The following is a 27,431-nucleotide window of genomic DNA, read 5'->3' on the forward strand; positions in this document are numbered from 1 at the left end:
TTTCCCCTTGTGCAGTTCCTCTAACAGTCAAGAGGTTGCTTTTTCAATATAAGTTATTAGCAAGGGGCTGCTTCATTACCACTCCAGTAACTCTGAGCTGCATCCTGATGGAGTGGAAATTGGAAAAGTTTGTGCACTTTTAGAACATTTATTTTTGGGCTCGCAGCTGTAAGACTTGAATGTACAGCAGCGAGCTAACCTGCACAAGAATGAACGTCAAAGCCGAAAGGTGAAATTATATGCAAAAAAGAGGTTTTGCAGATTTTCCTGCTTCCTTAATCTACCTCTCCAAGAACTGCAATCTCAAGGACAGCCTAAGACAAGGGCGTTTTCTGCTTTACAGACCCATACTGTATATTCAACAATGGATCTACACACTAAATGAGATGGAAGGCAGAGAAATGCTGAAGTCACCTTCTAGAGAAGTGCTGAGCACTGGTGCTTGATATAAAAAGACTCCCAATGACAATTTGCACACATTAGCCACTGCCAGGCTATCAGGCCATATGAGCGTGCGCTGCCAAGTATGGGAGGAGTATAAAGAGGACATTGGCTCCAAAAGTACCTCAGTGTGCAGATTTTTGCTGAAGACATAAGGCCACTGGACATAAACTCAAGCCATTAGCAGATTATATCTATTGATCACTCATACAAAATACAAGCGAGTGAAATCACATTTGCCTTGTATGACAACAGCGGCCAATTCGGTTTCTAAAATGTAGCGTGAGTGCAGCATAAATCCAGCTTCCCCCACACACACTCACTCCCTCTGTTTACTGTAAACTTCTAACTGCTGTGGTGTAATGACTTGAGTGACAAACTTTGTAATATCCTCCCTATTTAGCTCTAATTTAATTAGCCTAATGGAGCCTTCTAAACAGATAAAGGTACCATTCAAACATGCTCTGTCCCTGTTTACATGTTTGCTCAGTTTTTTTCGTCACCGAGACACTTGTGTGTGTATGTGCAGTCTGGGGCGGTGTTTACAAGGTTAACACAAGACTAATGCAGTTACATCCATGTAGTGGAATTCATTAGATCCAGACAGTTACACCAAGGCCAAATGTTCACAGCTGTGAGACTCTTTTGGTCCCAGTATGCGCCAAATTAAACCCACGTTCCTTTCTCCTCTGAGGGAAACAGAGTTTACAAAAGCTGAATCATTTAAGGCTCCTGTGAGAAACTTACAGGCTAAAAAAAGTCAAAAGTGTTTGCCAAATACGTACATTGCCTATTTAAGGTATTCACCCCCTTGGATGCTTTACAACTGTGTCTGTAATGGCCAGTCTGGTTAATTGGTATTCCTGGCAATCATTACACCATGAAGACAAAAGAACAATCCAAACAACTCAAAGAAAAGGTTATCCATTAACCCAAACCAAACAAAATGTGCCAAAAACTAATGGTGAATCTGATTATTAAATCCTACAGTGCAACGTGGATATGTTTTATACCATTTAAACCACGCTTGTCTCCAGAGTCACTCGGTAAGTACAAAGGAATTAGTGAAGAAAATAAGCCTTTGTTGCTGGCCTTAAAACATAAAAACATAAACCTTTCCAGTCACACTATGGCTTTTGTTCCTTGGTTGCTGCACTAGGATTGGATTCGGTCCTACCCTTTTCTCCTCAAGCGGAACAAGACTTTTCACCCGGTGGTTGAGGTTATTCTTCAGGGAAAATCCCTGCTGGCCATAATGAGATATATTTGTTGAACGTATTTGAGTGGATACAATCTCCTCAAAGAGGCTGTCACAGGTCACTTGCTGTGGCAGCATGGCAGAGAATAGTGTGTGTCGAGACGTATTGTTGTTTGGGAATCATGACTCGGAAAGATGCAGGATTATGGAACTGTGGGAATTTAGGGCGGATGTCCTCAAGTATGACACTCTTGGATTTTACACTTCTTTTCCCCCTGGTCTAAAAGATTATTTTTGTCCAGTTTAAGGGAATCAATCTGATCCTTACTACCCCTCCCTGATAAGATTTCAGCCAACACAAAAGATGAGCCACAAAACATTGCCCATGGAGTGTGACAGCAGTGCTTATTTTTCTCAGCAGCCTGAGCCGGAGCCATTTTTTACCACCACACTAAAGCATATAATTTAAAGTTGAGGGATGCTGATTAAAGCTCTTTCCACGCTCAAGAATCAGAGAGAAGAGAGAACGAAGATAGCAGATTTGAACAGGGTTAGGGTGCTAATCATGCTAATCATACAGCACTCACAAGGACAGCACTTAGGATTTGGCAGGTTTCACAGTTTGCTGACCTAGATGAAATTAGTCTCTTTTTAAGCTAGAGAAAGGTTAGTGAATGGCAAATAATTTCACACCAAAATATTTCATGTAAAAGACTTCAATAAGTGTGGTAACATCATATAAATAATCTTTAAAAATAGTGATAATTGAGGGTCTGTTGAAGAAGAGATGGGGATGTTGAGGCTTGAATAAAGTTGGCGATTAAGAACACATTAACAGCAAAACATTGCCCATTATAATGTTTTCAAATCTGTAAAAATTATTAAAATCCTTGTTAATACGTCCATTCTGGGACGACCTGAATCCTCTTCAACAAAATGTTCTGTTGGGCTCATGTTCAACTGACGTATTCAATTATATTTTCCTTTCCTTTGGCATGGGAGAGGGAACTGTTAATTATGCTTTTGTTTTCACACAAACAAAATTACTCAACCAAACGTAAGAGCTCTTGATTAACAAAGGCAGACAGCAATTCCATTTTGTGCCAATTCTATGACGGCATCTGCTCTATTTTCCCTCGTTCCCTCTCTCTGATGTTTTGCCACTTTTCACCCACATGGTTGTTGATTTCCTTTGCTCCACTTACAATGTACACTTTACGCCGCGGTTAAAAGGTGTACTCTAACAATCTAACGCTACGTGATTGGCAGGTTCTAAATCTGAGCTCACTCAATGCTTTATCAGCTACCTGCAGCTTGGTTCAACTACTGCAAACCTGGAATCAGAAAAAGTCGCTCTACCCAACACTCCATCCATCATTCTGCCCATAAACTTTACTGAGGGAAAACTTGACTCAACACTCATTTCCAAGCCTCAGTACTCTATTTCAGTATTTTTAGTGTCTTGTATGGTGAAGTCAGTAAGATTCTTCATACTTTTAACCTACTATAAACTTCTCAGTCATTGGTATTACACATGCCTGGACATTGTTTTCAGCAGTGCCTACGGTAAAATACCTGAAATACCAAAGATGCAAGTAAATCCACTTCCCTTCATATATAGGGTGTTAAATATCCTTCATGAGTAGTAGATGTAGAGTGCCTAAAGAAAGTAGTCACCCCCTTGGAAGTTTTATCCTTCTATTGATTAAAAAATAAATCAGGTGAATATAATTAGCCTTTTTAGACAAAAAAATCTACCAAAAAACTTTCATTTCAAAGTGAAAACAGATTTCTACAAAGTAATGCCAATTAATAAATAAAAATAATGTAACATAAGAGATTGCCTAAATATTCACCCACTTGGTGCTGGTAGCCTCACAATTATTGAAATGGTCAAGTCACTGGAAGACAAAAGAACACTCCAAGCAACTCAGTGAAATGGTTATTAAAAGTATAAGTCAGGGGATGGATACAAAAACATTTCCAAGCTACTGGACATTCCTCAGACTTTGGTTAGTTCCATCATCAAGAAATGGAAAGAATATGGCACACATGTAAATCTTCCTAGATCAGGCCGTCCTCAGAAACTAAGTGACCATACAAGAAGGAGACTAAAGAGAGTTCACCAAGACACCCATGACTACTCTGAAGGAGTTACAAGCTTCAGCAGCTGAGAGGGAGAGACTCTGCATAAAACAAGTTTTTCTTTCACCAATCAAAGATTTATGGGAGAATGGTGAAGAGGAAACCATTGTTGAAGAACACCCATTACATCTTGACTAGAGTTCGCGAAAATTCATGTGGGAGATTCCATGGTCAAGTGAAAGAAAGTTCTTTGGTCTGATGAGACTAAAATGGTGGTTTTTTGGCCATCAGACAAGATGTCATGTTTGGTGAACACTGAACACATCCCCACAAACACACCATCCCCACTGTGAAGCACAGTGGTGGCAGCATCATACTGTGGGGATGCTTCTTGGTGGCAGTCCCTGGAAGATTTGTAAAGGTAGAGGGTAAAATGAATGCAGCAAAATAAAGTAATATCCAGGGCCGGATTTTCCTTTAGTTTGAGAAAGCTACTGTTGATGAAAACCTTCAACTCTCTACTAGATGTGGCCAAAAGGGATGTGGGAGACTACATGGTCAAGTGCAAGAAATGTCTTTGGTCTGATGAGACCAAAATGGTGTTTTTTGGCCATCAGACTGGACGCTATGTTTGGTGGACACCGAACACAACACCACAAAGACACCATCCCTACGGTGATGGCAGCATTACGCTGTGGGGGGGACGGTGACCCAAAGTATACAGAGAAAGCTGCACAGAAATGTGGCTGGACTTGAGAAGGGCTCTTCATAACCGACAACCTAACAGAGCTTGAGCAGTTTTCCAGAGAAGAATTTGGTAAATTGCAGTGTCTTGATGTTCTTTTGGTCAGAAAGTCAAATTATATTGACCATGATTGATTTATGAAATCAATGAAAGAGTAAAACATCCAAGGAGATGAATTCTTTTCATAGGCTTTCACTTAAAAAGCAATGAGTCAGATGAGTATGCAGGCCATAAAAGCCCATGTGCAACATTGCTGAGCAAAAAGGAAGGAAAAATGAGTTAAGATGTCTAATTTTTCCCCAAATGCCCTTAGAGAATCCAAAGCCTGTATTTATCTCATTGATACATCCCACTGCTGTTTGGCACATATGTTGTCCAGTCTAAATAAGATTAGGTTTTCCCCTTGAGCTTCTTTCCAGACAGATTTCTCAAATAAGCCTCCTGGCACCTGCGCAAGGTAGGTATTGCTTAACTAATCCAATAATGGGAAAATAAATGCTCAGCACTTCCTTCTTATAAGGCACAGAGAAGTGTGTTTAAGGGGGCAGTTTGTAAATTCACCTTCCTGAGCTGATTTTTTTGAAGGTTCACAAGCTGCTGAACTCTGAGTCAACCTTTAAACTGTTTTGAAGATGGCATGTATCTGGATTGATGTGGTTTTTCTAATGATTGCCCTGACTAGAAAGCTCAAATGTGAGAGCACGTTCCAATTTTATGCCCCAGGGCCACAGCTTTATGTTCCAAAGCCTTCAACAAAGTGATGAGAAAATGTTAAGTGGCAAGGCATGACTGCTTTCCAGTTTAGGTTTACAAATGCGTCTGTGCAGGACTTACAGGTCAGAACTAATCCTGTTGTACATACTGTAGTGGAGTGCTGGAGAGTTCATGTTTTCTATAAAAGCCTGTGACCCATTTATCTCCACTGAGGCTACAAATGCATGTTTTCATCTTCATAATAACAGAGATGGTTCTAGGATTCTGTCTGTGGTCCCTTTAGTTCGGGTGTAAGAAAATTGGTAATTTCTAAACCATTTTATACCTATACGTGTGGTTTATTTAAGGTGAAAAATAACGAGAAAAATGGTTGTCATCTTCAGTCATTTACCTGTTAAATTAAAATGACATCTACCCACGCATAAGCTTTCAGAAAACCAGACCACTGGTGACATATTTTTGCAAATGTTCCCTGTAATATTATATATAGTGCACTGTAAATGGTCTACCTCTGTGCTAAAGAAATCATCAGTAAGAGCGCAGCTGGTCTGACTAAAATATGCTTTGCTTGAGTTCATTAGTTGATCCTACAGGTACAGAGCACACTAATGAATATTACTTGAATGTGCCACAGTTGGCTCAAAAAGCTAATTCCAATTTTCTGTAATAGAGTTTTAAGAGGAGCAGCCCCACTTCAACACAAAGTGGCATTACATTTCTCAAGCTTGGTGCCGCTAAAAGGTAGTTCAGTAATTTCCCGAACAAATACAGTCTCTTTGAGAAAATTGCTAAAACCCAAGGGCAGACACCAAGAGACCGTCTTGTGTCGACTAAAATTTTATTTCACCCATGTTGCCTTAAGCAGTGAAATAGGAAATAGCTTGTGAAATATAACCCGGTGTGTGGCTTAAATCTCCTGTGATGATGAACGCTGGAACAAAATATAGGAGGAGGAAGGTGAAGGCGCACAAAGCTTCCTTAACCCGAGGTTCACGGCACCCTGTCTCGGTGAAAAATAGCATCCGCCCCCCCTTTGCCCTGCACTGATTGTTTCTTCCATAAATCCCCTTTGAGATTCTATAATTAATTGAATGCTGCTTATTTGTCATTAAAAGCCCCTCGCCTAATGCCTGAGATTATGAGGAAACCATTGTGCAGTCAATCTATTAATCATCAGGCCTTTTTTCCTCAAGAAAACCTTCACAGATGAACAATTCAAGCCGTAACTCATTCTAAATGACATTGGGAAACTAGTTGTAAAAACCTTAACAGACATAATGCTATCATGGAAACTTTTTCAAACATTTTTCATTCTCTTAAAGAGTAACGAAACCTTCAGGCCTCTTTATTCAGCCAAGGGCCTGTATGAAAGGGGATTTACTAGTACTGTTGATCAGTAAGGGTCTAAATCTGGACATTTTATCACAAAGTATGTGTTGAAACTATCTATTTACCATTTACTTCACTTGTCTCAGCCAACAGCAGAAATCTGCTGCTCCACCAATCAAGATTTGTTGCTGTGACAGTCTAGGATTGTAGGCAATGTAGTGATGTTGCCCAAGATTGCACATAAACTACATTAAACTATGGCTAATTATCAGATCTAAAAGGCACTATGTATAATTCCAGCATTTTCTGTACATTCTAAATGGGACAGAATACACAAGTTTTGTGGGTAATGGTGCAATCAGCCAATCAGAAACATCACTGTTACACTCGAGGATGTAGTGTTGTTACCCAAGATTGCAAATAAACTAAGAATCATCTTAATTAATTGTAACACTCTAGCTAATATTCAAATCTAAAGAGCAGCATGGACTGAATGATGTTGTGGCTGATAAGCGACAGCTGGCAGAGGGGAGGAGGAGCTCTAAGATTGTGGGTAATGTGGTGTTGTTGCCCAAGATTGCAACTATGTTTTCCTTAAAATGAATGCAGTCTACATGATCATATATCAACCTCTAACACAGCGGTAGCTCATAACTCTACCTTGAATTATCTTGAAATGTTATGACACTATGGCTAGTAATCAGATTTAAAAAAAACGGCATGGACTGATGGTGTTGTGGCTGATAAGGGACAGCCTCACTCCCAGCCTTGTCTTTACATTCTAAACAGGACAGAGTGCTCAAGTTTTGTTGATTACGGTACAAAGAGCCAATCAGAGTCATCACTGGGAAACTCAAGAATTGTGGGTAATGTAGTGTTGTTGCCCAGGATTGCAAATAAACTATTTTTATTTCACGAATGAAGTGGATATCGACCTCATCACTACCTTGAAATGTTGTGGCACTATGATTAATAATGTTTGAACTGTCATTTGCCCCTTTAAGGAAGCTCCACATACAGTACAAGCATTTGTTGGTTTTGATTGGAACTGTGCTAGAATATTTTAAAAAAGCAGAGCATTTGGGAATTAAAACCATAAATGGCTAGACATACGAATTAAAGAAGCCCAGGCCCAAGCCTCATGGATATTCTTCCTGGTCACTAACGAAATAAACTTTGTTTTGGTAGTGTAGGGAGCTTCGTGAGAAGCACTTGTTAAACTTAGTGGGAAGTTTGTTGGAAATCAGATTTTAAGAAATGGAGCCATGGGAATAAAGCAAGAAATGACTCTAAGATTGCACACACCCAATTATCCCCCAGGTCTCCCACCCTTTATAGGCTATTTTTACAGACATTAATGTGCCAGTATGCCCCTCTTAGAGTGTAGGGACTTTCATAGTTAGATTTAGCTGGAGATAGGTTAGAATTTCATATTACAATTGGTAATAAAGCCAAAAATCCCTGGAGTAATGCTTTAAAATGACCCCAGCTAATGTCCCCCCTAAGCCTGCCATCCCTTGAGACAAATTTATGGGCATTAATAGGCCAGTGTGCTCCAGGCAGTAGTGTGGGAGCTCAAAAAAACAAGCTTTTTCTAGTTTTGGTAGGAATTGAGGTCAGCTTTGTTAAAGTAATGGTGGGACATTAGAATATGAGCCAAAAAATGACTTCACCTCAATTCGTCCAAGTCTCCTATCACATGTAGAAAATCTTTCTGGCCATTAATGAGTCAATCCACCTCACTGGAAGTGTACTGGAAGAATAGGGGGCTCAGCTGAGAAGCATGGCTACCATGGTTGGGATGTGGCAGAAAATGTTCTAGATCCAAGCCAGAAATTTCTGTAGTTATGAATCAATGTGACCCAAAGCCATTCTTCCCTCATGGCTATTCTTTCTAGCATAAATAAGACAATCTTCCGCCCCCTGCATTGGAAGTGTAGGAAGCTCCTGCCCTGAAGCAGTTGTTGCTTTTGGTTGGAATTCAGGTGGAATTTGAAAGAAAATGGTGGGGCATCAGGATCCAGGCCAGAAAATGGCTGGAGTTATGCTTTTGAAATGACCCTGCCTCATGTTCCCCCAAGCCTGCCATCCCCCATAGACATTTTTTATGGCCACCGCTGCTGGGGCAGATTGGATCAGCCAAGCAGAGGGCATGCAACAGAGATGTACGCCACTTCTGGCTAGGCGCCCCAACTCTCCCTAGGCCCCGTGTCATTCATAAACATGACGGATTAGCTGTGATATTCCTCCATTTACAACATAAGCAAAGGGAGTGGGAGGAAAGAGAATGAAAGCAGCAGAGAGTGAGTGTTAGTGTCGGATGCCCCTTAGGGGTAGTGCTAAAATGGATGGGTAAAGAGGGAGATGAAAAGGAGAGATGAAGCAGGAAGGGCGGAGAGGGGGCCTTTCTCTACAGGCCTGGCTGGGCAAGCAGCGAGGCAGGCAGGAAGCCAGGCACAAAGCTCCATTTACGCTCAGATGCCCCCCCCCCCGCTCTTCTTGCTTTACAGACCACACATCAGCTGAGCCAGATGTACTGTTCTGAGTAAAGATCACCTAGGGGGAAGGTGGAGAGACAGACAGCGGGATTTTAAGACCTCCTCTACCTACAATCATGTCTTTCATTGTCTTTTACTTTTACCTTACTCACTGACTTCTTCTGCCTCGGTGCAGCCAGACTTTAAAAGTAGCTCAATCCGTCTTTGTCTGTCTCCCGCCTTCCTTGCCTTCTGTCCCCTTCCCGCCCTCTTCAGGATTTCACTTTGCATATTCCATTTGCTGGTTGTTACCTTGAGCAATGATTCCATTTTCTTCACAAAACAGCGTCCCATTTATTTAGAGTTTGGAAAGAAAAAAAAAAAACTTTTGCTCTTGTCTTCTTATCTGCCATCAGCGTGCTTTTCAGATATTATAAGTAATATTCAGAAGAGAAGGGAGAAAACTATTTGACAAAGCTTTGAGCTATTTGCCAAACACAAAGCAAAAATGGATGATGCTCATTCTCTATCAACTCCCTGAAATGCACCTGAGGAAGCTTCTCTTCTTATTTTAGATTTTTTCTTAACAGTCCATCAACCCTTATTTGATCCTCTTGAGTGCATTAAGCATTCATAAATAAAGAGGAAGTGGCAGGGAATATATAAACAACCGCACAGTACCTTCTCCTCAGAGACGCCTCCATTCTCACAGACACTCCTGTCACTTTGAAGCATATACTGCTAGACATCTGTTCTCTTTTTATGTTTCAGGCTTCTTCATTGTATATTTACCCTCTTACCGCCCACTTGGGACGACTATATGCTGCTTGATCTTTCAAAGTTTAATAAAGAATATGTCTGTGAGTCAACATTTATCATAAAATAAAACAGAACTATTCAGCTGCCCACTTTGTCTTTTCAGGGAAGGCCTATACAGACCAGAAGCTGGAGCCAGCAGGGACTCGGGAGAGAATCAGCAACCAGGTGAGTCCTTCTGAACGGACAGAAGGCAAAACTGTGAGACATGACGCCGCTTCATTAACCTTCATGTACAATACACTCCTAAGCAGGTGGGTCAGTTTGATCAACTTTGAAAATGAGCTTGGACTGTGAAGCGGCAAAAAGATAAAAGCATGTTAAATTTTGATGCATGTGAGGGTTGGTGTGTTTTACTTTTCTCGCAAGCAAACATCCCATCAGTTGTCAGAACACACCCACAAAATCCTCTGAACTTTAATCCCTTTTTCGCGTTTTCTGCTTGACACTGCCAGACATGTTTATGGGTCACAGACCAAACTGGTATCATCAGACCCAGACGAGTACTCAGGGAGACTTGAGGTATAACTGCCTACAAGTTCACTTCCTCCTGAGAAAGGAAAAAAACGTTTAAATTATTGATACAGCTAAAAGCTTGCTACAGGAGAGGGGAGTCTGGAGATTATTCATGCTTACTAACATCCTGCAGAGAGGACCCCTAATGGAAAACTGGGGTTATACCAGGCTATTTGAAGTTGGCATAAAGGCATTCTTCCCATGTGGAAGACGATTGCTGTGACAGATGTAAGTGGGTAGCATTATTTTATCATGAAATATATTATATAATGTTTTCAGTTTGAGAGCTGGGATTAAAGCTAAAGAAACATGCAATGTGCTCAATGGTGTTTTGTGCCTTCAACTTCGCCTGGAAGGTAGCGGATGCATAGAAAACACATTCCACCCTCCAGACGACTTCCAATCAGGTGAAGTCATAAGCTTAATCTCTAATCAAATCACACGTTACCATCGTATCAGGTGAGAGAGCTAGCTGCTTCCCCAGACAACTGTGCTAGCTAGCTTGCTAGCTTTAATATTTGGCAAAGGTTTAATATTAGCTACCTAAAGTCAAATCTGGATAATTTCATAGATTAAAGAAGAAGCTTATTATTTTGGTAAGCATCTGGATGCCTTCTAGGATGCTTAGTAACTTCTTAAGTAGAGCCTAGCTGACTTCAAGGCAGCTAAAGACATGGTAAGGACACAATAATGTCTTCCAAGCTGCTATCTGCCAGGCAACCCATTGGCTCTGGGTAAAAGCAGGCAGCTAGGTATAGTAAGCTCTTGCTCCTAGGCTGCCTATGTGTACTAGCTACCTGCCAGGCAGCCAGCTGGTTGTGGATCGCTGAAAGGGCCAAGAATGCCCAGCAGGTAACCAGTATAAGCAGCAAAGAAGGAAAGCGCTAACTATGATATGTTGACTTAAAGTTACGTATCTACAATCAAAACGGCTGCCTGGCAGGTAGCCTGTACAAGCAGCTAGGAAGACATTAACATGCCCCTACCATGTATTTAGCTGCCTTGAAGTCAGCTAGGCTCTATATAATAACTTACTTAGCATCCAAAAAGGCATCTAGATTCCTGCCGAATTAAATAGCTTCTCTTAATTTGCTAAGGAGCCTCAACTGAAGTGCTTTTGTTTGCTTGTTTGTTTTAGCTAATATTAACAAACTCATGTCTAGTATATAAGCTAGCGAGCATAGTTGTCTGAGGTAGCAGCTAGCTCGCTCGCCTGATTGGATAAGAGGTTAAGCTCATGATTTCACCTGATTGGAGGGTGGTTGGAGTGCAGGATGTGCCTTCAAGGCAGCCACTTCCTTCCAGGCAAAGTTGAGGGCGTAAAACACTATCATGTGCATTTTAAGTCATAAAACACTGACTGTCCTTTTTGCTGTACTGACTGCAATCATGTGCAGACTAACCCCCAAATCAACCCTTTCAACATCACTTTTACCCCACTACAAAGTTGTTCAGCTGTAATTAGTGACAGCCCTGCACAGCTAATAAAAAAAGTTTCTCAAGATCATTAGATGCATTAAGGATGACCCTGCAGTGGCCAATTAATCTAGCAGAAAATGACTCTTGAATGCAGCTAGGATCAAAGCGGCTAACATTAGCACCCCCTCGACTACCTGGCTCATGGTAGACACTCCTGGTTGTCTGACCTTGTGCTCTGTCATGTTTACCCAGTGAAATATTCCCTTATAAAAATGTGCATTTCAAGAGTGCAATGAATGATTTTAGAGAATATTTGAAATGTTAGCATCTAATTCCTATTTGCAGCAATCCATATTTATTATATCAGGAGGCTGTGCTTACTTTTATTTAAAAAAAAACACAGAGCAACATGTGCAGAGCTATTCATCATGTTCAGTGTGCCATCCAAGCGCATTTGTGGCTGAGGCAGATGTTTTCTTACACACTATGTAGACTATAAAGTCAAACATCCATCTTGTTGGCAGCGGGTTTCCCTTAAATCATCCTGTGTACCTAGATACCAAATGGGTGCTATAATTACCTAAACAGAAAGATTTAAGGCTTGTAGGCATGTTTCTTTTTTATCCTCCTATGTCGCAGCATCCTCATATGAGGACATTACATTTTGGGTTTCCTGCACCATTGCTCTTATTTTTTTCAGCATTTAGACAACTTAGCCTCAAACATGGACACTTTGTCTGCCATTATGAGGTCATAAATGCACATTACAATTATCAATGTCCATTCAAGATGACCTCAATTCTGACCAAAATGGTAAACAGCTACTATCCACACAAAACTGGTCAAGGTGCAAAAACTCACTGCACACAAAACACACTGTTATGATCGAAACTTGTTTGTTTATGCTTGGTAAAGTATGCAGTTTGATGTGGTGTGACAACTTGACAAGTTTTATCAGCAGTAATAGGCTACAACACCGCGAAACAGCACGTACTCGTGTAAGGACATTAGGACTTTTCACTGTCGTAAGAATAAGGAACAAACCTACAGTTTGGTGGCCTACGGGTCATTAAAAGTATCGAAATGGAGAGATTTCTTGACAGACAACAGTAAATTTAATCCCCAGCCACCCTCTAGCCAAAATCCCATAAGGCCAGGGGCAGGCTAATTGCTGTAGTGCTTGTTTCGTTTTCAGTTGAACCATATGCAGCAGGAACAAACATCTTACCTGCTGAGGGTATGTTGTAACCCATATTTCACTTGTCCTTAATCTTGGATAATTTAAATAAGCAGCCTGTGGCTTTGTCTCTCTCAAAACAGCAACAGTTCAATCCCTCATAACTGTTAGCAGCATCGTGATGACCACACCATCTGAGAGCAGAACTACTGCTTAATTTTTCAAGATTGTGAAGCTTAATTTCATAAATGACTAAAATTTTGCCTGGTGGTTCATAACATTGTAGCCTGTTACATATTAAAAAAAAGCCCTAAAATACAGATTTTTAAAAAATCACTTTACATGGACTCTAAGTGGAATAAAATGAAGAATTGTGTGCCTTAAAAAGTGTACATCAATATGCAGGCAAAAAATTAGGGAATGTTTTTTTTTCCTTCCAGGATATTTCCAACAGCCATTACACCAAATTGGCTGAGTTGCATATTCTGTGTTACACAATGGTGTCTTTACTGTGTAATGTAGTAAAGTAGACCCACTGTCCTCATATGAGGACATCACTTAAAAAATACTTCTTGCTCAGATACAATGTTTAGTTATTATACTTATAAGGTCCTACTAATCCCAAATAAGTAGGAGATATCAAAAATGCACAACAGATGAAAGCTCAGGTCTCAGGAGATTAAATCTAGATCAATATTTGTGAGGATTGCCAACTTCATCTTCTTAATTGCAAGCATGAATATCTTGTCACCCTTCACTTTATTTTTTTGCATATGCAAGAGTAGAGGTTGAAACTGAAGGGGGAGTTGTACTCTAAATGTAGCTCAGCATTAGTTCATGCAGGACACGGTAGTCATACGCCCAGCCATTGTCAGCTGATGGCCAGCTGATCCAAATTATCGCCTCCCAGCTCCCACAGCCACCCCAGCCTCCTCCTTTATAGCATAACGCTTGTGGCACCCTCGTATTGATATTCATGCTATTATGTATGCTTTTGATCTAATTTTATTGTATTCAGTATGCATTGTCATTAATGTATTTATCCATATGGAGGTTTCAAGCCATGCGCTCCCTAGACTAACCCAGGGAGCATCTTTTTAGAAGAGCTTTCTCTATCCAAGCTAAATTGTATATCCATTTGGCAATAAATGTTTAAACCTGTAAGAGTCTACCTGACTGAATTGATCTTGGCCGAATCCCAAGCAATAACTGCCTATAAAACATCTAATGGGCAGGAAAATCGCTTTACCCATGTGATGTTGGTTGCACTCTTGTTCCAGCATGATAAAACACACCTGGAAATTAAGCAGCAAATATAGATGAATGAATACTTAGGACTAAAAACCTGGAGAGGAAAATTTCTCCAAACAGTGAGGATTAGCTTCTCTTTGAATACAGTAACAGTGAGTCAGCATGTTTCCCCAGCACATTTTCTAGACTAAAAATGTATTTTTCCAACAAAATTGTGTGTTCAGTGTGGCATCCCAGCTCCTGCCATCTTATAGAGCCCCCTGCCAGTAAACTAGAGAATTGTACAGTAGCTTCTGCCCCCCTACTTTTCCCTCTCTTTTCGAGCCACTGATCACAAGCACAGTAATTTTACAACGGTCACTTGCTTCATCCCCCGCTGCCTCCCTTGCTCCGACAGTCTGAGACCGCTGACACAGCATTTATCTTGCTAAGCAATTTGAGCATGCTGACCAGCTTTTGTTCATCTCTTTCTGTGTACTTTGTAAGAATGAAGGCATTATGCATTGACTAAATTGTGGACAGAGGACAAATGATGGTAATAAGTGAGCATTAAGGTGCAATTTTTATCGCCCACTACTGGAATTTGAAGGTTTTTGCAAATGCACCACAGTTTGTTCTGAATGGCATCAGTTACCTTTGCTAAGAGCATTAATTAGAGCAGTTTGTCTCAAGAGAACATTTTTCTCCTAACAATGACAGCTGAGTGCCTGCATTGTCTATGAATAGTCACTGATCATGTAGCAGCCCTTTCATTGTATGTGGAAAGATCCGTCTCAGCTATACGGCTTTCGGCTGTGCCATTGCACCATTCCATACAAATGGAAATGATGCATTCTGTTTTTCCGTCACAGGAGAACGGCTTCCCATTTTCCGCTCCCACTGTCAAGTTGTGCACAGCTGCATAAGTTTGCACACTTGTGTGCGGGGCTACAGGAAATGGCTGTTGACAGCATAATGGGAGTATGAGGATGCAATATAAATCCTTAATCATGCCTGAATCATGAACTGCGGCACTCAAATCCACACATCATTCTGCTGGAACTGCTGCTAGCCCTGAGTCTGGACCCTGTGAGGTACATTTTTCTCAATTTATTTTGTTTACTTATAGTTAAAAGTGCACGTTAGTACAGGCTCTGCAGTAGTTCACATAATATTTTGCAAGAGAAGATTAATAAATGAGATCAAAAACCACTTGGCTGAAATTATATCCAGCCGTGACACCCAAAATCTGCTGCTTCCTTATTTTCAATCCCTCCCTGTCATTCTCAATTACAAAGCAAATCAAGACGACCTTAATTCAAAGACACGAGTCGCATATGAGCTGGGTCATCTCCTAGTTAATCAAAACAGAGCGCGCAGGGAAAAAGGAAAATCCAGCACCTCACGCCATGGCCGAGCAGATTTGACTGGGAACATCATTACGTTTCAGGGTTCGCCTTTCATGCAAATGGCTTCTCTAAGCCTGGAAGTTCATTACTAATGGCGCTTCCCATCAAGTTAAAGGCCTATCTGAATACTAATATCCTCCAGTAGTTTAAATTTGTCACCTCGAATCCCCCTGTCCTTATAGCATGGCAATTACAACAATGTGTTTTTCCTTCATGAAATCAGCCATCACCCCCTGTGGCGAGCTTCCCACAACAGATGCTTTGCAGTCGTTTCCACACACCATTGGACCCCAAATGAACTAAATGAACAGTCACTTTATATGTATTAGGCCTGGCTTGGTATCACTTATCTTTGTTTGCTTATTTATTTATCTCACCAATTCTGCTTAACACGCCAGGAAAGTATTTCTCCACTGAAGGACCCAAAGGAGGGCAGTAATCATTTTTTGCAGGTCGCCGAGGCAGGCCGGACGTAAGAAATGTGCAGCTGCATTTTTCAAACTGCAGTTGATGTCATGCAGAATGATGAAAACCTGCAGTGCTGTATTTATTGTACTGTACAAAGTAGTTGTGGTGGGAGGAAGCTTTTTGGTCTCCTAAATAATACATAAAACATCCTTGAGCTCACCTTGTTTTACCTTAAAACTACCCGTACAGTATGCTGCAGAGTAAGCTTACTACAAGCTTCCTGTGAGGCAAAGTAGGCCATATGTTTGCTCTTGTACACTGAAGGAATAGTTGTTTGTTTTGCACTTCTACAACTGCAAATTGAAACTGTTAATGAGACTCTGATTAATCAGCAAACTAGAGTAGGAATCTTTGATTTTTTTGATAGCTATTGCTTGTATTTTATCCTGCTTCCATTTCTTTGTGTGTCAGGTTTTGACAGCTGTAACTGCTTTGATTTATGATTTTCTTTTTTAAAAGCTTCACTGCCAGCGAGATAAACCAAAACTTCCCATAGTTAAAATCTGCCCAAGGTGAAATTTAGAGGATCAAAATGTTTTAAAATGCTCATCATTTGTTGATTTAAACTTACCACATAAGAGTAAGGAAATTTATGTTTGGTAGAGTATTTCTTTGTCGGAACATCTTGGCAATAAATCATATACCGATGGAGAGCCTGTTTATTTCCCTTTTAAATGGTGCCACATTTATAAGGAACATGCATTTGTGGGATGAGCAGCAGAGCTGAGTATGTGGGTTGTGCCCATGAAAACTTTTCCAAATCTTCTCTGCCAACGCCAAACAGGTTATTCTGCTTTTGCTATTGACTCTTGTTTGAGCTTCTGGTACCCCCAGGTGCTGACAATCAGGTACCTGTTTGGCACCTAGCGTGCCAGGTTTGACTGATGTAGATAGGGCATGTTTGATAGGATAACCTCAAGCTGGTGTTCCACAAAACAAAGTTGCTGCATTATTTGGAGTGAGCCCTAGTACCATCTCCAAACTGAAGGCCAAGTTCCATATAACGGGGGATGTCAGAGACAGGCTGCCAAGTGGGCTTCCCAAGAAGACGACACCCCAAGAAGACCATTTCCTTTCTCTGTCAACACTTAGGAACTGCCTGCTGTCTTCTACAGAGTTGCAGTCAAGGTTTGCAGGATCATATGGCCAATGGCTCTCTACCTCGACAATCCAGAATAGACTGCATATATCCAGTCTCAGGTCTCATAGGGCTTCCAGGAGGTCTCCCAAAACTCCCCTTCACAGTCAGGCCTGTTTGCGCCGGCGTCAGCAACACGTGCACCGGAACCTGAACAATGAAGAGTCCGGATTCTGCCTACAGTAGTTGGATAGTGAGGTCAAAGTGTGGAGATGATGCAGAGAACACTATGCTGATTGCTGCACCGATAGAGTAACGTCTTTGTTGGAGGCAGTGGGATTGTGTGGGGTGGCATCTCCCTCACAGGAAACCCGAGGCTTGTCATGATTGAAGGCATCTCAGTGCAGAGAGATATCTACATGAGATTCTGAAACCAGTGGCAATCCCATATGTCCACAGTCTGGGACCAAACTCTAGCCTCCAAGATGACAACGTTCACCCCCACAGAGCAGGGTTTATCAGAGACTACCTCCAGAATTTGGGAGTGGAGAGGATGGAATGGCCTGCCAGCAGTCCTGAACTCAACCCTATTGAACACTTGTGGGATCAGCTTGGGCACGCTGTTCGTGCCAGAGTGACCAACACAACCACATTGGTTGACTTGTGCAAATACTGGTTAAAGAATGGGATGCCATCCCACAGCAGGGTTTGACCAGGCTGGTGACCAGCAAGAGGAGGAGATGCCAGGCTGTTCTGGCTGTTAATGGTTCTACTGAGGCTCCTGTTTGCTAAAGTAATACAACGATAAATTGCCAATATGTCTTTTTTCTTCAAACTTCAATCATCGAATCCACCAAACAAGAGTCAATTGCAGAATAAGCTGTTTGGCAATCCACCTATTCAGCCCTGCTGCTCATCCCTCAATTGCATGTTCCTTGCAAGTGTGGCACCATTAAAAAGGGTAATAAACAGGCTTTCCAATAATGTAAGATTTACTGCCAAGAAGCATTGTTACGACAAAGAAATGATCTACAAAACACAAATGTCCTTACTTTTTGTTCTAGATTTATAAAGCATGTAGAATATTATCCAAATCCTTCACAATCCCAATATTTGTGTTTATGTATATCTGGGGATAGCAGAGACAAGGAGCATACCTTTTTATTTGCACCAAAGCTGAGTAAGAAAAAAGCCCTTTCCTGTTTAGTTGATCCGCGATAGGCCTCTGCTCACCTTCAGTACATTGATGGGAAACGAGAGCGAGCAGAAGAGCAAAATGGAAATGGTAATAAACATGCTAATGCTAGGCCGCCGAGCTGGGAAGAGCTGCGTCTATACCCGTCCCTCAGCTATCTGTTGGTGTGTGTGTAAAGGGAAGATAGAGGCAGAGCGGGAGTGAACAGGAAATGCGCACAATATTACTTGTGAGAGCACACGCACGCATGCTTCAGAGTAAACAGGGGAGAGCTGCATGTGAACGTGCCACCTTTCTCTTTGAATCGGCCCCTGGAGACAGCGCAAAGGGCCTTTTGTTGGCTCATTGGTGAGATAAGACGCAGGAAAGGTGGGGGCTTCAGAGACTCGCACAGCCAGCTTTTTTTTTTCTATAGGATGGAAGCACCCCGCTCAATAGGAACTCATTTGCCATGTTGTGTAATTGTGGCACATAATGGAGCACACCTCATTCAGGCTTGCCCAGGGCTCTTTTCTAAAGCCATTTTCTCCATTCACAGCCAAACAAGTCATGTTTTAGAGAGATATTACGCAGCCTTTTGAGCACGGGGACACCGCATATTTCCCTTTGAATGGAATGTTTTGTGTAATCAAGATAAAATTTTTGCTCAGTCCTTATTATAAAAGCGGCACTGTCGACCAACTTGATATTTGACTTTTATTCTCTTAGCTCAGTGGAAGTAAACAAAGCGGCTGACCTTTCCCGCCTCGTTTGTTACACTGGTGTTTGTGTAGAGGAGCGTCGCCTTTTAACAGCCACTGGTCACTGAAAGATACTGGCATCAGGAACGCCACAACAAACAAAATAAGCTCGCTAATCCCATGGGAATGCACTGCTTTATTTTCTGCACGGTCAAACGAATATCAAAGCTGAAGAGCTGCAATGAAAAATGACTGATTTGAAAATTATTGCTGAGCTTTTCCATTAAACCACCGCGGGCTAGGAGTGGATGGCTATTTGCATAATTTAACTGGCATCTTAATTATTGTGTCAGGAATCTGTATGCAAATGACTTAAGTCACTTAGAAACTTACTTGGCTAAATGGCTAATGGACTAAATCTTATCAAGTTAGAATACACAACGTGAGTGTAACCAGGGTCTCTAATTGGGTTTGAGACAGCGAGAAAACAGAAAAGAGGACAGGACAGACATTAAACAAGGAAATGCATGCTTACCTGAGTTAGCTGGGAGAAAAAGGGGCATGTTAGTGGTGTGTGTTTATTGTCTTCTTGGGACCTACCACGTAAAACAGTGAGTCTGGTGGTAGCGCTTGTCTCTCCAACACTGTTGGAGGCGACACACTCATATATGGCTTCATCTCGGGGCGTGCGCAAAGGCTGAATTCTTAGCACTGAACCAGAACCATCGTCGAACTCTATCACCTGCAGGTGCGAGAGACAGGATATGTTAAAGGAGATTTTTTTGTTCACAATGGGTGAGGGACCTTCAGCAGACAACAAGACTTTGAAGACATTTGGCTAACAACACTGATGGTGACAAAATGTGCTTCCTATGACAGAGACAAAAAGCTAGTGCCTTCCTCAAACTGAACCCTAATGTGCTCATTATGCTCATACATGAAGTTAATTCAGGATCTTTACAATATTATAATGCATATGATTATATTGAGCATTTATAGGTGTACATTTTTAAGCCTCTTGGTTGAAGGAATGTGTGAATAGGGCTGAACGATATAGGAAAAAACAAGACACTGGGATAGTTTTTCTCTCTGCTATATACATTGCGACTTAAAATAAAAACCAGATATTTAATTTATCAAACTTGCATTTAAAAAGTTATATTATTTTCCTATTGTATCTTTGCAGTGCCTATTAAACATTCACCTCCCTGAATGTTTTAGCCTTTTACATGATCAGTATAATTAGAAAAAAAAAACTCCTCAATGTCAAAGTGAAACCAGATTTCTATAAAGTAATATCAATTAAATTAAAAAATAAAGTGACTGACCTAATTCACTAGAGGTCCAGTCTCTGTGAAATGGGGTCACTTGAGTGCAGCAAATGTGTCTCAAATGATTAGTATTCCTGGCTACCATTACACCATGAAGAAAAAGGACCATCCCAAGCAACTCAGAGAAAAGATTATTAAAAAGTATAAGCCAGGGGATGGTATGAAAACATTTCAAAGGCACTGAACAGTTCCTTAAATCTATTGTCAACAAATGGAAGGAATATAGCACATGTTTAAATCTGCCTGTGGTGAAAATGGTGCTTTCTGGCCATCAGACAAGACACTATGTTTGGCGGGCCACAAACACAGCACATCACCAAAAACATCATCCCCACGGTAAAGCACAGTGGTGGCAGCATCATACTGTTGGGATGCTTCTCGACAGCTGAATCTTGTTCAGTCTGCAGGAGAACTACTGCGTGGGAGATTTATTTTCAAACATTTACTTATTGTGCATTACTTATCATTATTTAATTGAAATTACTTTGAAGAATCTGTTTTCACTTTGACACTACAGAGTTTTTTTTTTTTTGTCAAAAAAGATGAATACTTTTTAGAGGTTTTCATGATATGACCTGACTTCAAACTCACCACTGTTTCCTAAATGTCATCAACCATTTCTAAAGACATTCAAAGTTAGGTTTAGCTGCCATGAGTGCAACGGATAGTTAAATGAATGCTTACACAGTCAATCTTCTGTAGGGGATGGAGATTGTTACTTTTTTTAAATAATTATTGATACTCCTTATCAATACCACTATCATTACTTTTGATGGAAAGAAAAAATCCTGACAAAGATTTTCAACGCGGTGGTCTAAAGTGAGTAAAGCTTGAGTTAAAAAGTTATGATTCAGTCTTTTAAATCTATTTTATATCCCTAAAATACAGTCTTGGTGTTGGTGGGGAGTGTTGGAGTCCTTTGATCCACCAGCTTTAGTTCAACTCTGTAGAGTCAGCTGATCTAAGCTCTTCCCACTGTGGTTTCAAATTTGGGGAGATGTTTGGGCGGAGTTTCCATCATGCCCTTGGGTATTTATAAGCGTTTAGATGATGCCTGTTGTCCAGTAATCCCTGTGGTGGTTCTTTGCTCCATTTCTGGTGAATTATTGTTGTTTTTGATGTGAGACTCACTTGCACCGTGAGTAAAGTCACCTGAGTTAGAGCTGCCTCCTGTGACTTTGGATGCTTCTTAAGGATGCTTAGCGCAGTTTGGATTCCTTACTATGAGGCTGACTGATTTGTTCTTGCTAGAGGAGACCATCAAGAGTTACTGCAGCTCTGTCAAACTGTAAAATACTTAACACTTCTAAAGTTAATTTAACTTTATAGAGGTGTGGCTTTACCTAATGAACTTGGCTGGAGATCTGTTCTGTTGTTGTTAGCCATCGCAATAGAATTATGATATATCGTTCAGCCCTAGTACTGAATTCTTTATCTATGTATGTGCTCAGACGTGCTCTCTTCTTTTAATGTAGGTGCCTTGATTTATAAGATAATGTGGCTGACTAACTTTAAGAATGGGGGAGTTTACTTTTTAGAATATTATGCTCAGGTATCCTGTTTTAGTAGATTTTAAATCCGAATGTGTCCCACTCTTAAAGTTAACTCTCTCTCCTTAAAGAAATGCATCACACTTGATTGTGTCAATGGGACAGAAACAAGCACAAACAGTTAAAAGTGGCTTGATAAACGGTTACGGACAGTTGTACCATGAGGTGAGATAGTGGTACAAAAGACAGGACCGACTGTATTGGACGGACGACACATAAAAATGCTCACAAACAGGTGTTTGTTGTAGCTTATTCAGCTGTTTTTTTGGCATGCTACAAATCGTATACTCACTGATTTTAGAAAGCCCTGTGTCATAACTCAATCTCTTTTTAGCATTGAGGTAGATTGCAATAAAGATAGGCCTGAGACCTCTTTTTCACACTCTCGCACATCGCTCACACACGCACAAACACACACAGAGGCCTACAAACATTTTTAAAATTCACAATATTTCTGTGCATGTGTTAGTTATCAGTTCACTTCAATAGACATTTTATTTGCCAAGCGATAGAGCAGTGTTGGTATTCAAGCTGACAGCAGGTGATGGCAAAAACATCCCCCTTTCTCAGTCAAATTTAAGAAGCGATTTAGAAAGGAAGTTGTGAGACTACTAAAAGGAAATGGGTGTTTGTTAGAAGATGAGGCAGCGGCACATGATTGAATGGGCGTGAAATGGCTGCAGCCGGCAAACCCTGTGAGGCAATGAGGGAATGAGTGTGTTAGCATTCAGCACGACGTGCAATGCAAACGCGATGAACTCTGATAAGATTAGATTTCTGTTGTTATGAGACCCAAAGAAGAAGCGGGGAGAGGTCTCCGAGCTCTGTTAAGCCATTGCTGCTGAGCAGAAGCAGGCTTGAGGAGCAGGGGGGGAAAGTGGCACCATGATAGTCCTGAGGACTGACACAGAAATTAATAGAAATCTTATCAGTGTTCTGCAATGATGTGTTATTTCTCATGGGTATTGAGCCCAAGTGCAGATTAAAGCTGACCAGAAATCAAAGCTGCAGCCAAAAAAGGAGGGGAGGACATGCATTTAGATAAAGATGCCACAAAGCAAAAGGATATTTTGAAGTGAAAGCGCTGCTTCCTCTTTCACTTTGCATAAGCTGGCAAATGTGGCATGATGCTAATGTAGGTATCTGGGTCACACCACAAGTTGTTTTCTCTTCTATCCAATTGCTTTTTTCTTGTCTTTTATCGAATTACAAATCTGTCCCCAGATCTTTTGTAAACTCGCTCATTAAAACTCAAGCATGTTCAAAAGCCTGGCCAGCATGATTATTAGAGCCTGCTAATGCGTGGTGGCAAGTCAGGGCAAAAAAGCAGGCGAGCGGGGCTAGGCGCGATGGATTATGTGCGAGCGGAGCCAGAAGCAGTGCTGAAGCATTCCAATTTTGTCGAGCATTTTACATCAGAACAATAGACCTAATACCTCAAATCTCTGGTTGCTGACTTTCTTCCCCTTCTTGTTCCATACAATCTTCGGCCGTGGATCTCCGGTAGCTTGGCAGATAAAGGATGCCACCCCTCCTTGCACGCCTGTTTGGTCATTGGGGGTTCTTAAAAACTTTGGTGGTGCTGCAAAGAGAGAAGAAAAGAACAATAAAGACAGTTAGCATGCTAGGCATTGCAGTCAGTGCTATTAATCTCTAGTACAGAGTAACTATGCTGCAGATTTTAGCATGTGGCTGGTAAGAGGATTATCTATGGAGGCCAAGACAAAAGATTGTAATGACTTTATTGTGAAAGAGGAAACAGATGATCAGAGGTCGGGATCACTTAGAGGACAGAGGTCTTGTTTGGACAAAGCATTTTAGCTGGTTGTATGGAAAAACTGAAATCTCTGAAGGATGAATGACCAAGACTTTAAAGTAAGGGTGGGCAGTTTTGAATAGAGGGGCACTTTGTGTGGGACTATCAAGTTGGTGTGAGGAAGCTTTATCAGAATTATTCCATATGTAAGTTAGTCAGGACCACTTTGTCAAGAAACAAATGTGATTTGTGGTTATAAATGTTTCTTTATTGAAAGTTATTGATCAGCGGATAAGAAAAGCATAGAGCAGGGGAGAAGCAGCAAAAACCCAGAGCAGACTAGGCATCAGTGACAACAGAGTGACATTGATTAAGTCAGAAGCAGAATGAAGGAGGAGCTGGGGTGGAGGAGGATTGCAAGAGCAATGTTGTAGAACATATAAATATATGCTGTTGGCTCATATGTGCACCCAAACTTAGTGCCACTCCTGCATAAGTCCACATCAGTGTTCGAGGTACCCCAAGTTCTTCAAAAAGTTAAACAACATTGTTTGAGAGAAGAACCCCCGCAATGAACAAGCTCATCCAAAATGTAAACCAAAATGTACGAGACAAATTATAAAGAAGGTGTTAGAGCACAATATCAGATTTTCTAGTGTTACTGCAACTTTGTCATATTGTAAAATATTGAACACTTTAAAAGTGAAGTTTAACTTTATGAAATGTGGGTAAACAGTCAATTCGAAAGGTATTTCTATCATTATAGAGCAGTGATACTCAATGTGTGGCTCTTGAGCCACATATGGCTCTTTTGTGATGATTTGTGAGTCTTTTATGTCTTGATTTGAAATATTATTCCCCAGAAAACCTTAAAAAGGAAAACTTTGACCTCGGAAACTAACCATAGCGAGCCACATAAATCAGTTTGTTTCCCACAGTTTTACAGTCTGCTTTAATGGTCAAACTAAATTGTCAACCTTTATTTTTCTCTGTACATTTCCACTTTCCTTATTTACAATTTTTTTGTCCCTTTCAACATTTTTTTGCCACTTTCAATCCAGTTCTGCTTTTTTTAGCCCATTTTTACCACTTTTTGTGGCCTCTTTTTGACCATTTTTGCCATTTTTTAATCAGTTTTAGCCACTTTTATCCTGCTTCTTTGCAATTTTTCACCCATATAAGCTGGCTTTTGCCATTAAATGCCAATTTCCCCACCTTTTTACAACTTTTTTGCCACTTTTTGACCACCTGCAACTCTTTTTTTTTGTGACTTTGCACCACATTTTTTCCCAGTTTTCTCCATTGTATGCCTAGTTAGCCCCCCCACACATTTTTTGCCACTTTTTGACCATTTTTGCCACCTTTCAGTTATTTACATTGCCACTTTAACACATTTTTGCCACCTTCACCATTTAGACTGTGGCTCTTGCAAAGGCATTTTTGAACAATTTGGCTCTTTGGATGAGTAGGGTTGAGTAACATTGCTACAGAGGTGTGACTTTACCTAAACAACCTGGTTGGAGATCTATTCTCTGGTTATTTTTGCCAATAAGGAAACATCAGATTGTCACTGCAAAACTGCTCTACTCAGTACGTAAATTAAACTATAAGAAAAATACTTTTAACTTTTACTTGAGTACAGCAGTTGTGTACTTGTTCCACTTCTGGCTGCAATCAGCCATAAAATGCAAAAAGTTTTAAAAGCTATGTTAACTTAAAAAAATGTGAATATAAAATAATCTGCAACTTCTTAGTGCAAAGCAAACTTGAGCAGGTTCTGAATAAAACCCCCCTTTGTAACAAATATGAAATGCATTGTGAACCAGGAATCTGTTTGAGTTAAAAATCGATTCCAAATCAAACTGTGACCTCAAGAGTCAAAATCGAGCTGGATAATGAGATATTAAAAGACTCACACCCCTGGCAAATAAGTGAAGTCTGCATATATCTTAAAAAAGCAATACAACAATAAAAGGATCACTGACAGTCACGTCAATCTATATCTTTAAGTAACTGTACTGTAATTGTACATTTTGACGGTGCTAAATATCCTTGGATTTACAGGTGTCTGTATTCTGTGATCAGGGTGATTGTTAATGAGTTCTACCTTGGAAGTAATCCATCCAAACAAGCAGCTACATCCTTCATCACATTCTCTAAATCACAAATCCCTTTGCTGTTCAATGTTTTTTCCAAGCACACCAGAGAAGCAGAGGCTCGTCTACCAGTTCAACAGCAGACAACACCAATCTCCCCCAAAAACCCACCAATTGGAACAGCGTTTGTGCCCCACGCAAATGAGACACGCACCTGATAAGGTCCCTGCAATGCTCTGATTGGCGATGTGAGCATTCTGTTGCTGCTAATTGGTCCCTCAATTCAGCATGACAAGTCAAGTGTAAAGGCACTGAGGATAAAAAATGCTAAAAATGCAGGGGAGCTGAGGTGAGAGAATAGCAGAGTGGAACATTGGTTGCTTTGTGTGGACATGGCATGGCATGGATGTTCCCAGCTAGCGTGGTGGTTTTGCAACACCGGACAATGGCTTTTTCTCTGGCTCTGATTTTGACATCAGAGAAGCAGTGTAGTTGGATTTTTGACTCCTCTATTTTATCCAGCAAATTCTTACACCTGTACTCTCCTGTAATGACAATCAGTTCCTGCTCACGTTTCTGTTACAACCAGGAAAAAAACACATAAAAGTGAAAAATAATCAAAGGGACCTGTTTCTCCCTGATGAGGTTCTGATTGTTAGATTTCCATTCCAGCTTTATCATGATGATCAAGGCTAATTTCAATAGCAATGATGTCACAGCGCTAAGCCAGACCCCCTCAGCGATTTCCTCTAAAGCTCGAGTGCCAGCTTCAGTGGGAGGTGTAGCTCCATCTGTCCCCCTGCGGAGCAACTGTTTGCCTTTTATCAATCACTTCAGCAGGCCATTAGAGGCCACACAGCTGCGGTAACACCAACCATCTGAATCACCTCATCGGCGCGTGTGTGAGAATGTGTGATCGGGCTTGTTCGTGTGCCTGTGTGAGAGAGGAATTAACCTGCAGGATTTGTGGAGAGGTGACATAAGATGTGTGGTCAGCAATCAAAACAGGCAAGCAGCTGGGATTCCGCTGGGCAAATGAGCCTGGGACACTACCTGATATACCTCGTAAGTGCACACACACATTGGCAGAACAGCTCTCTCATGCGGCGTCTGACAGATCAGACAGCAGAGTTGACACTGTGCAATTTGTACGAAACATCATATCTGCATTTGCACCTTATCTCATTGGCTTGGCCGGGGCGTGGCGCTCGCTGGCATCCAGCCAAGAGGGTGCTGATGGGTAATTGATATGCTATTTGGGCTGTTTTCATCCCGGGGCCATCCATTATGGCTCGGTGCGTCTCCCCACGCCGGCTGTGATAGACTGCGAGGACATGTACGGGGAGATCAGCGCTGGAGGTTAGGGGAGGAAGGAGGGCTGGGGGAAAGGCATCGCACAATGGGGAGTGATTGAGGCGTGACATGGAGGTAATGGTGTTTTCACAGACATGGCCGCTGATATCGCCATCATACCCCCATGTTAGGTCTGCCGCTGACAAACATCCATTTTGGTCGAGTCCTCATATGAGTTCAGGCAGACAAAGGCTGATTGAAACCTCGGTTTTCTCTGAACAATGCCATGACGAGCAACTTGACAGCAACCAGAAAGGCACGGTCTATGAACAAATATTGCACTGAAGAGAAAGCTTTTCTGGATTTTTCAATGATGTGGAAAAGCACAAGAAAATGGAAAGCTGTAGCGGCCATTTGCTTGCCTCAAT

General features: G+C 41.2%; 1 protein-coding gene across 33 annotated transcripts in view; it reads right to left on the bottom strand.

Moving 5' to 3' along the window:
• LOC121504518 (receptor-type tyrosine-protein phosphatase delta-like) overlaps positions 1 to 27,431 on the bottom strand; it is a 225,803-nt gene that overhangs the window by 79,706 nt on the left and 118,666 nt on the right. For 19 of the 33 annotated variants that reach the window (XM_041779346.1, XM_041779367.1, XM_041779366.1 and 16 more), the window contains exons 3-4: positions 23,295 to 23,440; positions 19,578 to 19,719 (exon numbers count right to left, since the gene is read on the bottom strand). In XM_041779346.1, the coding sequence (XP_041635280.1) occupies positions 19,578 to 19,719; positions 23,295 to 23,440 (288 nt within the window). Of the gene's footprint in view, positions 1 to 19,577; positions 19,720 to 23,291; positions 23,441 to 27,431 lie in introns of all 33 variants that reach the window. The other 14 variants (XM_041779338.1, XM_041779349.1, XM_041779347.1 and 11 more) reach the window with 1 other exon arrangement.

The sequence above is a fragment of the Cheilinus undulatus genome, linkage group 22, assembly GCF_018320785.1.
Source record: "Cheilinus undulatus linkage group 22, ASM1832078v1, whole genome shotgun sequence".
In the NCBI taxonomy this organism is placed as follows: domain Eukaryota; kingdom Metazoa; phylum Chordata; class Actinopteri; order Labriformes; family Labridae; genus Cheilinus; species Cheilinus undulatus.